Raw genomic sequence first — 14,840 nt, 5'->3', positions numbered from 1 at the left:
CATGTAAGACCTGCAGTCCCCTAGGTGTTTCTGAACTCCAGCTCCCCACAGCCCCTCAACCACCACTGATGGTCATGGAGAATAAGAATTGTAATGCAGGAACACTTGGAGGGTTCACCAGTTCTCATGTAACGTGTAGGCCTTCTCAAAAGTCCTAACTATCCAAGACTCTAATGAATGATTTTGATAAAATAGGTAGACCTTGTTCATAGTGTAAAAGTTTGAGAATAAAGCTTGTCAATACTCAAATGGGCATGCCTTCTAAAGAGCTTAAGGATATCTAGTAATGAATCAAGATACAGTCGTACCTTGGAAGTCGAATGGAATCCGTTCCAGAAGTCCATTTGACTTCCAAAACGTTTGGAAACCAAGGCACGGCTTCCAATTGGCTGCAGGAAGCTCCTGCAGCCAACGGGAAGCCGCGTCAGATGTTTGGGTTCCAAAGAACGTTTGCAAACCAGAACACTCACTTTCGGGTTTGCGGCGTTCAAGAGCCAAAACATTCGACTCGCAAGGCATTTGGGATCCAAGGTACGACTGTAGTTTACTTCCAGACAGGGCTGACCCAAGACATTTTGCTGCCTGAGGCAAAGGACAAGATGGCACTCTATGTACAGAAGCTGACCAGAATGGAAGCTGGATATTACTTTAATACTGGAGGCAGAATAGCATTCTCCATTACACCTGAGGGAAGTTGGCCGGCTTAGGAAGCGTGGAACTCATAGCTGTGTCCTCTGGCACCTAATTGCTGCTCATCAGCATCTACCTCATAAGATGGCTGCTTTATTCTGTCTAATGTTTAGTCCAACCCTGGGTCTAGACAACAACCTGCTTAATCCTTACCACACTGAGAAGAAGTCAGGACTAGGTGGGAACCAAAAGCTAGATGCTTCAGAAGAAATATTTGTCCACCATTTAAAGATATGACTCTTTAAACTATTTAATCTGCATCTTAAACACCTACGCTGGTGTACGTGCTTATAGTTAATATCTCTAACAATACTGGTGTTACATCACTGCCATTCTGTGGTACTGTGTTGGTAAAGCAAAAATGCATTTGCCGGCATAGTGAGATCAGTCCATCAGCTACTAAACAGTGTAGAAGTAATCATATATCTGTAACTCCTGGTTTTTATCTCCCAGAATGAAATTTGGAGTATATAATTAAACCTAGCATTCTATTAATTTCTATTAGTTTCTGCAATAGTGGATCACAGGCAGGCAAACAGATTTACAAGGTGCACTTGTATTCATCTGCATTCATCTGTTTCCATTTCTTTCCTATTCTCCGGTCAAGGGCAGACTTTAGACTCTATCCAGACATCAGAGCCTGAGGATCAGTTATTCAAGTGGATAGGGTCTTTTTAGGACAAAAACTAAACCAGGCCAGACTCCTACAATGGAAAGTGAATAGCTCACTCAAATACCTTTCTAGGAATAAATGGAGTCTGATGGGGAAAATGTTCATCTAACCTTATACTGCAAGCTTCAAATTCTGTATGTAGAGAACCCAGGCAACAGTCCAGAGGAGTGGGAAGCAAGTTCCTTGGAGTTTTTTCAATGCTTTTCTCTCGCCAATGGCAGCCCCCTGCAATGCTTGACTAGCCGTTTTTGAAACTTGTGGTAATCCCAAAAGCACTCTTAGAAAGTAGCATGAGAAGCTGCTTTTTGGTAATAAAACTGAGATTTCATAGTTACTTAAGCATGCCTAAAGGGGTACTGAGGAAAAAGGACAAAATATTCTGGGCTTGCAAGATATTGGAAGAGATTATAATTAAGTTTGGTTTGGGGATTTTTATATATTGAATGAAAAATATGACTGCTGCATTGAAACTGAGAAAATATCTTTCTAAAAACAAGGTATTTAAAAGAGGGAAAAGGGGAAAAACAGCTTTTCCTAAGTTATACAATGATCCATGGTAAGAAAACATTAAGATAATTACTCTAAAAATCCAAGTGTCATCACTCTTTTGTGTTGGAACCGTGTCTCAACATATATAACATATGTAGTTACTGATAGTATTGCTCAACCTTCTAAATAATTAAGTTTGAATCAAAGTTCAGAAAAGCAGGTCAGAGAAGATGAGACAGAGAGAGGGAGGGTGGGGAAGATAACAAGGCAAGCAAAAAAAAAATAAAAACACAAGCAAATATATGAAAATTGCAAAAATGGTTAAAAAAGGTCAGAGTGGTAAAAAAAAAGAAATGCTCAAAAGAAAGAGGCAGAAACACTGTTGAAGGATCCCTAGACTAGATCCCTAGACTCATCCTGTTTCTTTCTGCTAACAAGTGGGATTCTGTAGCTCACAGAGTTTAAAAACAAGTTATCTCCTACTCCTGCTACCTTTACAGTAATAAATCCTGATGAGCTCCATTCATGTGTGTTATTTGATTGTAGTGTCTTCACAATAGTGAACACTTGTTCACTGTAAATGTTTGCCTAGCACCAGTTACTGAAAGGTCACTGAGTTAAAACCACTCAATGGCTAAAAACCAGACCTAAAAATGCAAAGAACATTGTGAGATCATGGTTAAACGCCGTGTGGTATACTGCCACGTGGAATCTAATAACAAATGGCCAAACCAATGTTTTTTTTCCCAAAAGCAAACTAGCTTTTAGCAGAGAAGAACTACGAGGATCACTTAACAGGTAGTGTATGGGAGCAGGACCAGCTCCACTGCGTCCAGAAAAACCACATGCCAAACTACAAAATTTTAAAACAAAGTTTCTCCTCTCATACATAATTTAATTTAAAAGGTAAAAAAGAAATGAATTTCTCTTCCACACATCATAGGTTTTAATGGATTTTAGTTCCCCCTCTATTAAAGTTAACCAAAGTACTTTGTATATATACAAAATGCAATGCATATTCACACACAATATATGCAAACTTACCTTGCATGTAAAAAGATAAAAATGACTTTCATAAATAAATAAAAATCAATACACCACAACATGGCAAGAATAGTTCATACAAAACACTGGAATGCAGTGCAATGTGGAGCATTCTATTTTTTCTGACATGTATTTTTTTTTTTACACGAGCCACACAATTTCACATGGGGATGCCATCAGAGCATTTACACATTTACGTAAAGCTAAGGATTTACATAAACAATAGAGGAGTTGGGGGGGAGCAGGATGGCATGGGTCCAGCACACTCCAGAAGGGTGCCGCCTGTTTGTTCCGGGCTAAAGCAAAAGCTTAAAGAACTAAGGGTTTGCAAAGCAGATTCAGCAGACAGGAGCCAGAAACGGTGGGTATTTTGGCGCATGCTTGGATCAGGTGACAGTACAGACTGAAAACTATGGCAGCTCACTGAAATGGTTACAGAAAGTAATGGCCCTGGAGTCTAGGTGAAAGCAAAAGGCAAGCATACAGAGCACTCAATCACAAGCTTTTCTAGCAAAAATCTATTCAAGTAAGTTTAGCAAGGATTCCCTAAAAACTTTTGAGCAGAAGATCTGTACAAAATTCTGCTGCATTTGAATCTTTCACTGGAATTACAAGAATCTTGCAGGGTTCAATCAATATTTTAGTTCCTACAAATAGATAATGTTGGAGGATAATGATTAGTAGAGCAGTAATGGGACACTCCAGCTGAAAAATTGTTGCTTCTAACAAGTTAGCTGTAGTCAATATCAACTTCTGTTGGTGTACTCATGCATACACCAATGAGCCTTCTCCTGATATGATTTTAGAATTGCACATTGGCTCCATGCCCTTAAATTAAGTTCTGTCAGAAATAAGTCAAATAATTTACCAGGACTAATTAATATGCTTTAATTGCAGCCTGTATGATATGATTAAGACTATTGAAAGGGTAAATCCACCCGAGTACCCCAACTTGAAAATGTAAAGAGAGAAATATTGCATTAACCCGAAGTATTACTAAGACGGTTGTACTCAAAATGCTTCCTTACTCCTGTTTCTTTATTTTCAGGAATCAACCCCGAAAAGCAAATAAGATCCTAGCCTGTACTTAAAACTCAATGGATTTTTTAAAAAAATTCTGCTGGTGGCACTGACAGTTCTGAATGGAAGTTTCTATGAAAAAGGATAATCATCTCTTACAGTACCACCTGAGATTTTAAAAAAGAGAGAGAGAGGAATCATATACAATCAAAACACATTGGGTTCAATAGTGGGTGGGACTGCCTTTTTTCTCCCAGGCACCTGCCCCCCTTTCCATTTTTTATTTTTGGCAAGTGCATAAAGCTAAATGTACACAATTTAAACACAAGTAAGTTGTTAGTTCCCTGTACTGCCTAGATGATCCAACATGCATTATCTTCCAGTTTGCATTTGAAAACACAGATTGTGTTATGGGTTGGTACTGTTTTCATTTTTGTATACAGAAACCTACACTGGGACCTTCTGGTGAATACAATTAATAATAATAATAATAATAATAATAATAATAATAAATATTTATGCCACACCCATCTGACTGGGTTTCCCCAGCCACTCTGGGCAGCTTCCAAAAGAATTAATGATAATAATTATAAAAAAGCAATAAAACATCAGACTTCCCTGAAGGATGGATAGATGGATAAGAACTCAGCATGCTATTCCAATACCTTTTACTCAAAGTATACCTATTAAAATTAATGGGTCTACCTTAGTCATGTCCATTCATTTCAATGTGTCTATTCTATGTAAAACTTAGTTGAATAGCACGCACAAAATGTAGTCGTAGTCGGGTATATTAACAATAATAATAGCAGTAGAACTACATTTTATCACAGCTCGCTAAATAAGTCTTTATAGCAATTTTCTACTGTGTGTGTGTGTGTATAGCTTTGGAGGCTTCTGCAAAAGATCCCCTATTGTGGTGAATTGCCTGGCCATGAGAGGCATTTCCGAAACCGCAGCAGCACATCACATGCCCCAGTGATGTTCTGGTGTTCACTGCCTGTTCAGACCTCCTTAGAATCTATGTGAAATTAGGATATTTTACCTTAGTGTGCATCACTTGCCCTGGTACTTTCCACGCCTATTTCAAACCTAGTGGTAAGACTGGTATCTTGAAGAATAGCAAAGTATCTAAGCTCTGGATCTCTAGGCAAACACTGAAAATGTCCAAAGCAGTATCTCATGTGGATACACAGAAAATATCTCTGCTACAATCCTGTTACTAGAGGAAAGAGACTGCGATACAATTCAACGAACATGCATTATATTATCCCATTTGGCCATAAAGTTGAGTAGCTCCAACGCCAAGCTGGTTTAACTAATCACACTAAAACACAGAAACTATTTTGAGTCAACCTGTGGTCCATCATGCCTACATCAGAGTAGCATACCTAGAACAGTCTGTAGCCCCCACCCCCATCCCCTGCACACAGGGGCAGACAACCCTATATAATCAATGGCTCTGCTGTTTAATCTTTGGTGGCCAGCAGGGCTGACTCTTCTTTAGAAGCTTCTAAGAGGTCAATGTGCCCAGTAAGTATATAGTGAAAACATCTCTTGGTCATTTTAACCTAGGGCAATTATACAACCCTTGCCAATGTTTCTCAAGCTTTACTTGTTTCAAAATACTATTCTGCACAGAGCAAAGGGACCTACATAACGAAAAGGTGGCTGCTGACTGATTCTCATCAGCTGTACGTTCCAAGTTAAGAGATGAATGATAAGCCAGGTTAAGCAAGTGTTCAACTGGATGAGAATCAAGTATGAATTGCTCTATTATGAAGTTATTAATCCCACTAACAGTCAGGCAGCCTGCTAGCAGCACGTTCTTCAACATTATATCAGATATTACTGGCTTGCTACTACCAGTAGTAGCTGGAATAAGCAAGCTACAGTAAGCAATCTTAAAACAATCTACTTCTTCTTGTGCCAACAATGCAGAGATTCACAGGGACATTTAGCATTGAAAAATGTTGCAGTTCAGCCATTATGGTCATAGAGACAGATCTACAATAAAGTATGTATGAAGCTTCTGTAGGAGGCTGCTTCAAAAGTTTTCTGAAGGTTCTTATGCATTAGAATAATTTTAGAGACTAACAGAACAATTATTCCCAAATTTAATTGCATAAAAGATAAAGTATGTGGGCCCTAGATACTTGGTTTTTTTAAGGGTGAAAGATGTCTGCAATCTGAAGAGAAACTAAAGACTTTCATTTGTGTAACAGAAATTCCCTTGCTCTCTTCCCTCTCAGATCTGTTTTGGGGGAGGTGGGCGGATCACAGCGGGAGAGGAGAGCAAGGGAAAGTTCTGCTGCACAAGGGGAAGTCTTTGCACTAACAGAACAACTTTGTTGGAGTCAACTCAATGCTATTAAAATGAACCAACAAAAAGCTACTAAGATGTGTATATGCAGCACAATCAACCAGGAATCTGGAGGCACCTTAAAAACAACGCATTTATCATGGCATAAGCTTTTGTGGACTAGAAGCCAGCTCCTGTTGCATTTTATGCCAACTTTTATGCCATAAAGGTTGCAGGTTTTTTAAGATGCCACAAAATTTTGTTTTTCTGTAACACTATCATTCTGGAAGTTCTAGCCATCACTATAAGTTATATTTTCTGTAAGAATATTTGGAAAATAGCCCATGAAATGGACAAGTCCATACCAGTTTCAAATTACAACTGAAACTGTAACATTCTCAAATCATATATCCTTCACAGAACTCTGGTGGCAACCCCAACTATGAATAAGCCTTGGGGAAAGAGGGAATTACATTTTAAAAAAACAAACCTGTGAATGCTTTCTAGTCAGAAAAAACTGGATAAAACCATCTGAAAACTCTTTTGAATGAGACAATATTAAGACAGTTAACAAGAAGGAGTCAGTTATTATTTACCTATTATTTTAAATGCACATGCTAAAACTGTATACCCACTTAACTCAATGAACTCGGTGGGCCATAGGGTTGGTTTGATTGACAAAATGAAGTCATCCTGCTCACACATAGATTTACATGCTGGAACTTCTGCTCCCTCGCCTCTCCTCTTGCATGCACCCAAATCTGGTCCAGAGGGATGGAGGAACTGCTAGAACAGATTTGGGGGCTGCACAGAGGGAAAAGAGGGAGGGGAAGTTCCACTGCACCAACAAAAGTCCTTGCACAAACTCGACAACTGAGTAAACCTGTATAAGTTTGTGCTGTTAATTTATTTCTTGTTTAGACTCCCAAAAAACAAATTAAAGGTAAGCCATGGTTTTTTCATTCTACATTTTGGGAACAAAAGGTCCAGAACCATTAATCTGCCAAAGCTGATTTGTGATTCACTCTCTCTCATATTGTCCTTGATGTATATTAATTAGCAGGAGGTCAGGAAATCAAAGGGGCCATGTAGACACACATTCACCTCCCCAAAGCTTGTCCCATACCTCCCTTTGACTAAAGTCCATCACATATTACAAAAAGTTGCTCCTGCAGGCATTTGATGGGACAGCCAGTGTTACAGCCAGAAAAGAGAAAATCAGCAACTAACATGTACCTGAGTGATAATACAACAGCTCTTCAGATCTGAGTGCTTTACCAACAACACCATAAACCTAGACTAGGCTATATCATCTGTATTCAGGATCCTGAAAAGGAAATATATCCTCCAAGAAACAAGGCCAACTTTTTTTAAAGGAAGTTTCCATCAAAAAATATTTTAATCAGATAAAATATTTTTTTTAATCAGATGATATCATTCAACATTCAAAAATAGCCCCTCTGCTCTTACTCCCTCCCTTGCATTTTTTGATCCTGATCCATTTCCAGAAAATAAAATTCTACATAGTACTTCCAGATTGAAGGGCTTCTCTTTCTGATACTCAGTGAAATCACTGTGAACTCACTGTATTAGATAAACCATAAACTTAATAGACACATATGCCACCATGAATCATGGGTAACCGCTTTAACAGCCAACATTAAGTGACCTCACAATTAAAGTGAAGGTGATGATCTTGTGGCTACTGACAGATGCTTCATGACAGCAACAAGGCTTAGGGCTCGCTAAACTACCCGCAACACTACATCCCAAATGAACATCAATTTCCAAGGGGAGAAGATTACTAATGAAAATGAGAGCTACAGTAACTTCATATAAGGAAAGTTAAATTGTAGTTGCATGATGAAAAGACCAAACAATTTTTAACTGCAGTGTATGCTTAACATTTAAAAACTGGATATAAGGGAAATATAATTTGGAGATAAAAACTGTTCCTCAAAAGTTAACACAGTCATTGGAAAAAAATAAATAAAATGCAGAGACAGAAGAATAAGATAACATCACAGTGAAAAACTCTGTGGTGTCTAATAGATTGGAAAAAATTGTTCAAGGACCGTTAATGTTTACACCAAGTTATTTCTGTAATGCTGCCAAGGTCAATTAGACCTTGGGCTATCTACCATCTAAATTACACTTTTAAGCAAGCTTTCTAAGTTTGCTTTCAAAACTCAGCTACCCTACTCCAGTTCCAGACCAGTGGCCCCCTGTGGGGCTTCTTAAGAGATTGAAGCCATTTGCAGAGCTCATATAGGATAAATATGAAGAATAACCTGAAAACAATAAATTGGTTTCTTTTCAAATATCTTTTACTTGCTTATGCATTTAATCAAAACAATAAGAAATATTAGAATTCTGGATTTATCAACTACTAAATCGGTATCCTGAAAGTCTAGATAAACAAAAGAGAACATGCCCTGATCAGGAAGCTCAGGACATCAGCCATGGCCAGATTAGAATTGTGCAATTGGCTCATACTACCAGGGGATCCAGACTCTGAGCTTTCATTTTTTTTAAAGTAAGTCTCTAACCTTCCTAGAATGTAAGAAAGCAAAATGTGTAGGCAACCTTCTAAGCGATTTCTGTGAGATGAGCCAAAATTATTGCTCTTGCTTTCAGTGAATTCAGCTAATGAGTGAAGGTGACCCTATGACTAATGCATGCTTTTTTTGGACATCAGGATTTAGGAATCCCCAGAATCCTGAATAGTTGCTGCTTTAATCTCTTTAGTTCACATTTATTTCCTGTTTCTGTCTCATTTCTAATCCTTGAAATCTCTGTAGTTTGTCCTTTACTTTCTAGCAACCAGGACTCATATTTCCTATGATGGGTTCATCTGAGATCAGGCACTCATTAGAAGTCACTTTTGTGTTTAATGGGTTTACTCTCAAGGTTAGTGGGCACAGGATGACATCTTTTACTTTTTTATAAGCAAGGATCAGAAGTGTTCAGAAGTTAAATATAGGCAGCCCCACTAAGTGTAAAGTTATTTTATAAAACGGGAATGAAATCAAATCATTTTAACACAATTAAATTACTATTAGTAAAAAATAATAATTATAACATTTTAAATTTCATAGGTTCATTCACACTGTTACCATATTGGCAAAATGATATGGATTCGCTGATTCAATTTTGGTGTGTTTGTGTGTATTTTGAACCTTGTCACTGGAAGCTGGTTTTAATTACACTTTTGTTATTCAAAAGGTTATTCAAACTTTTTATTCCTGTATGCATCCATTCAAACACTTACAAAATGGGAAGGGCTGCATGTGTGTGCTTCCAAAATTACTGTGGAACTAAAACATTTGCAACAGTATTCTTCTCCATAAGACCTACCAACCTCAAACTCAGTTACATTATTCAGGTATAGACCAGTACACTAGAAGTATTTCTTCACCATTCAGACTTCTGAACATAGCACTTCCTAGGCCCTGAACTATCTGATCCCTCTCTTTTATTTCCATTATATGTTTTCATAAAGTTTTCTTTAAAAAATATATGTTTATGGATTTTTAAGAAAGCATACAATTTCCAACGGATGCCCTTCTGCCCACCCCTCCCTATAAGACAGAAAATCAAGAGAATATAACACCATGGTTATAGATGTGACTCTGGTGGCTGCCAGTCTCTAGGCTTTCCAATGGAAAATGTTATGAAATGGCAATTTTTATAAAATGTTGTTACTTTGAAGCATGCAAGGGGCTTTCCATTATGTCAAAAGAATTTGGCTAGGTAATTTGGCAGTTGCTATATTTCCACTCTGTTCTTCAGCACTTTGGCTCATTTAAAAATAAAGAAAGTCACATGGAAATGATATGATACATTTTAAAAAATCTCTCAAAATCCCCCAAACAGAAGCAAGAACTACCCACATTCTCCTCAGGTCCTCAAATGCCTGTTGGAACAAAAAGATCCTAGGTTGCTTTCAAAAGGTTAACATTGTCTCTCAGGGAAGGGCATTCTAACGGAGATGTCACGGAAGAGACCCTTCCACAAATGACAGAACAAGGAGCATGACCTCATTAGATTTATCCGGGGGCAAAGGGTTGGCTGAGGGAGGCTCTCAAGGAACTAAATCAGATTTAATTTAATGGTAGGGTTTAACGTTCTGAAACTGAAAATTCTTTTGCAAGTTTTCAAGATAAAAAATAATTAAAATTTGAAATATTAACTTGGTAACAAGCTACCGTTTTTCTAAAAAGACTTCACTGAGCTGCCATAATTTCTGTCAGCGTATGTAGTACTGAATGACTAATAAAATACCTGAATTGAAACTATTCCAGTCTAGCAGTTTGTATGATCTTGTGTTACCCATAATTCCGACAAAGGCTGAGTTCAAAACAGCAAATTAGTAGATCAGTTTTAGCAGAATAGTGAAAGCAAGAAAGAAAAAAAACAGCACACCACCAACAAGAACACAACTGATTAATACCACTTCACAGGAACTGGAAAGACACAGACAGCAAAGTTAATAAGAGAGTGAAAATAGAAAAGGAAGGATGGAAGGATCATGCTGTATTATTCTAGCTATATTTATCAAGTAAAAAAAAGATTAACGCAATTACCAATACCATGCTTCAAAAGTCCTTTTCTATGTTTCCCTACTTATTCATCTGGCAGTTCATGTATTTCTCTCTTGAATTATCAGTTAATATTATTTGAGCAGAAATGATAGCATAACGTTTTAAAGAAAGACAGCAAATGGCGGGACAGTTTCAGAACTACTGTGTTGCTTCAGTTCTGTGAGAATTTATTTTGAATAGCCATTAGCGTTTTATCAGCACAAGCATCTCTCACCTGCCTCTAGATTTTCCTTTGTTTTCTTATGAAGTATTTTTCTTTTATTTTTTTAATGTTTTTTTAAAAAAACAGGAAATTAGATTGGAAAATGTTCCAATGAAACTGTCCTTTCTCTTTTCATGCTACACAGAGATTTTCTCAAGTTATGTAGGATTCATTAATGTATTGAGACATGAAAAGGGAAAAGTACTTAAATGGCTATATTTCAACTTTTTGTGGCTAATGTATAAAACATTTAAAATTTCACAGCAGAAAAACCTTGGCTGGAACTAATTGCATGTTGGAAGCGATGGGGTCTCAACTGCATAAGAAGGCTCTCTCTACAAGTGCAACATTAGGCATGAATCATCTACTCTCCAAACAGGGCCAGACCAATGCACACAACCTGGGCCCACTTGAACTGCTAGAAACAGGGGAATTCCCCACAGGCAGTTGTCCCTTTTGCATGCTGACTAGGTATTACCTCCACAGATACGCACAAGATCTGTTAAGGAGCTTGGACATGGGCATATCTTTATTGGTTAGAGGCAAAAGGGAGATTGTGTCTGATCTGACCAATATCCAATCTGGACAGGAACAGAGGAAATTTTTTGAAGTGGGAAGTGAAGTGGGAAGTCCTCTTATTCCAAAAGTTAGACATAGAAAATGACCTTACCCAAAAGAGAAGGCTCCCAGTCCTCAGTTTACAACACCAAAACACAGGACTTCATCAAGGAGAAAAACAGAAACAAGAACCATCTATTTATACCTATGTCTATACCTAGTTGGAAATGGACTAGGTGGGATGAAATTTATCAAAACAGAGATCTACCAAGAAAGAAAGAATCTCCTCTCTTTGGACATGAACAGAAGGCCCTTCTGGTGACCAAGCCAAGCAACCATATTAGCCACTGTGGTTCACACAAAACAATCTGAAGGCATGCAGAATAGAATTTGTTCCCAAGCTGATGCCAAGGACAGCTTACAAAGACCATCAAAAAACAGGTTATCAGAAGTGATGCTGGCTGATAAGCCCACAGAAACAAACTGATTCCTGCAGTCAATGCCTTACGAGCAGCTGTCATGACATAAAGCTTCTTCTGGGGGTACATTTACCTTTCTGACATTTACCTTGCTAGGAAATCAATTGCAAATCAATGCAAACTGTCATAGAAAACAAGTCAATGACAGAAGCATCCACTTTAGGGGCTATTAAAGGATTAGAGATGTCCTTAGGAAGGGGACACAGTCAATAACTCAACTTGTTTCTGGGTTTTGCTGCTAATGGAGTCTTCCATTCAGACCAAAACTTGGGCAAGGAAGGGTGGAAATGAAACTTGAAAAAATGATTGCGTAGAACCAGGAAATACTTTGGTTATTTCCAGAGGCTAGGAAGTAAAAGGAGCCCGTGAATCCACTACCTTAAGTGATAATTCTCTCAAAGTACTTCTAAGGGAAAGCAACTATCTTGTTTGCATTCAGTACTATTGAAACTGGAGAGGTTCCCCCTTTTAATAAGCTTAAATAGAGTCCCTGTTTTACAGGAGCTGTCCCACTACTAGAGTTCCCCCTTTATTGAGGATGAAGGTTTTGGAAAAGTTCCACATGAAGAATACTTAATTGACTCTTTGCCTTTCCCATAACTATCCAGTCTTCTCCAGAACTCCTTAGAGCAGGAACAGTACAGAAGAATAAGGAGGAATTAGAAGAAAAGGGACTGATCTGAAGGGTGTTTCTGAGTGGGCACTAGGATACCACCAAGTGGGATTGTGGTCCTTCTGTTGCTTGAGGTGGGAAAATGTTATCACTCCAGAGAAAGCAATCTCTTATCCCTCCCTTGGAGTTTCCATTAGAATGTCAGTTCACCTTCTGGCCAAGTGCAAAAACTGCTTAATACTAAGACCAACCATTCAACTAACAAACACCACAGCCAAAAATTAAGACAACTACATATAACATATAAAGACACAAGGTTACTATATGGACAGTCCACACCTAACACCAAATCTTAACTATAAGCTTGTCAGTCAGTCTAGGATGTATTGTGGATGTTCTAGTGGCCACTCAAAAACACCTTTCATATAGAACCAATAGTCCCTTTTCTAGTAGGCACTAGACACCATAAAGCGGGATGCTCTAAAGCTAACCCTGACATCTATGGGTAGGTGCTGGCTGCTTAATATGTAGGAAGATCCCACGGAAGTATTCACCTCCCAAATGCAGCCTCTGCAGAAATGTTTATCTTAATTCTTATAATTCCTAGTAATTGAGCTCAGACTAGCTCAAGTGGCTGCCCCACAAACCTCCTGAAGAGGTATGTTAGTGGAAAATGCCGCTGAAGTGGCAACAGCCCCTATGGAATGGGCCTCAAAGTCAGCAGTGACAGTTGACATGTATGTCAGATAAAATGCAAGCTGCAACTCGCCTAGGAAGGGTGGTGGTAGAATACTGTTTTGCTGTGACTAATTCTGCTGAAATCTCAGTCATTAAGCGTGTATTAGTTTTAATGTGACAGGTGTTAGGAGAAAATAACAGCTTACTGCTGTACAATACACTGAGCAGAGGGAGTAGTAGATCTTCTTGTTTATACAGACAAAGCAACTGAATTGCATTGAAGCACTCATAAACACTGGAGCTACAGGCAAGGGGGGTTCTTCAAAATCCATAGCCATAAACCCTGAAGAGCTATCAGAATTCAACAAGACCTGTTGATGTGGGGCTGACCCAGATCCTCTATCATCTGCAGAAAGTTTCTCATCTCTGTGATTCACTGGTGTTTGCTGCCATTCACCATTGTATCTGGCTTGCCTGTACACAAGCTCTGAAGCTGATGGCCACCTCCTCTGCCCGCTGCTGGCCAATCAGGTTCTGTAGCATCTCCTTGCCCACTGCTGCCACTGCTACTGTGGGGTTGGTCATGGTGTGCTGCTTCACCTTCAAGTGGCAGACATCTATTTGCATGCCTTGTTGACTTGGCTCCAACACCTTGCTTCTTGAGAGGAATTGGGCCATTGGTGCTACTATGCCCTCTATCAACAAAGTCCTTGCACAAAGGAAGAGGAACCTTTCTTTAAAGCACAAGGTATTTAGCAGTCAGTAGAACTGCAGGGAAACAGGTGGCACTGTGGTCTAAACCACAGAGCCTAGGGCTTGCCAATCAGAAGGTCAGCAGTTTGAATCCCTGCAACTGGGTGAGCTCCCGTTGCTCGGTCCCTGCTCCTGCCAACCTAGCAGTTCAAAAGCACGTCAAAGTGCAAGTAGATAAATAGGTACCGCTCCGGCGGGAAGGTAAACAGCGTTTCCGTGCGCTGCTCTGGTTCACCAGAAGCAGCTTAGTCATGCTGTCCACATGACCCGGAAGCTGTACGCTGTCTCCCTCGGCCAATAAAGTGAGATGAGCGCCGCAACCCCAGAGTCGGTCACGACTGGACCTAACGGTCATGGGTCCCCTTTACCTTTACCTAGAACTGTTCACAGCCTTTACCAAGCAGCAAGATAGGGGAGTCGAGAAGGATTAGAAATGGGAGGTTGTGCTTTTTTAAGGGTTCAGTTAATTTCTTCAATCAAGCAAAATAATTATTCAAGTAAAATCAATTTTCACAATTTATGAATTGAGAGGAATAATGAATTAATAAATGAGAGGAATGAATTAAAAGACTCAGTTAATTTGAATAAACAGGATCTCAATTAAATAGGAAAGGTAACAGGGCAGTTAATAAGAGACACACCACAATGAGGTAATTTAACTGACAACTGACTGAAAATAAAATTCCCAAAAAACTGAAACACTGAAACACAGTAACTAAATGCAATCACTCTGAA

The 14,840-nt window shown here is 38.9% G+C and overlaps 1 protein-coding gene across 21 annotated transcripts in view; it reads right to left on the bottom strand.

Annotated features, from left to right (window-relative positions):
• The window catches only part of C2CD5 (C2 calcium dependent domain containing 5), a 92,541-nt gene that overhangs the window by 38,626 nt on the left and 39,075 nt on the right, over positions 1-14,840 (bottom strand). For 6 of the 21 annotated variants that reach the window (XM_053405628.1, XM_053405633.1, XM_053405636.1 and 3 more), the window contains one exon: positions 10,503-10,568. The exons of the other annotated variants lie outside the window; for them this stretch is intronic. In XM_053405628.1, the coding sequence (XP_053261603.1) occupies positions 10,503-10,568 (66 nt within the window). The remainder of the gene's footprint in view (positions 1-10,502; positions 10,569-14,840) is intronic. 21 annotated transcript variants of the gene reach the window in all.

The sequence above is a fragment of the Podarcis raffonei genome, chromosome 10 (genome assembly GCF_027172205.1).
Source record: "Podarcis raffonei isolate rPodRaf1 chromosome 10, rPodRaf1.pri, whole genome shotgun sequence".
Taxonomy (NCBI): Eukaryota; Metazoa; Chordata; class Lepidosauria; order Squamata; family Lacertidae; genus Podarcis; species Podarcis raffonei.
Note: the sequence above shows the minus strand (reverse complement) of the source record. Positions and strands in the feature narration are given on the sequence as shown.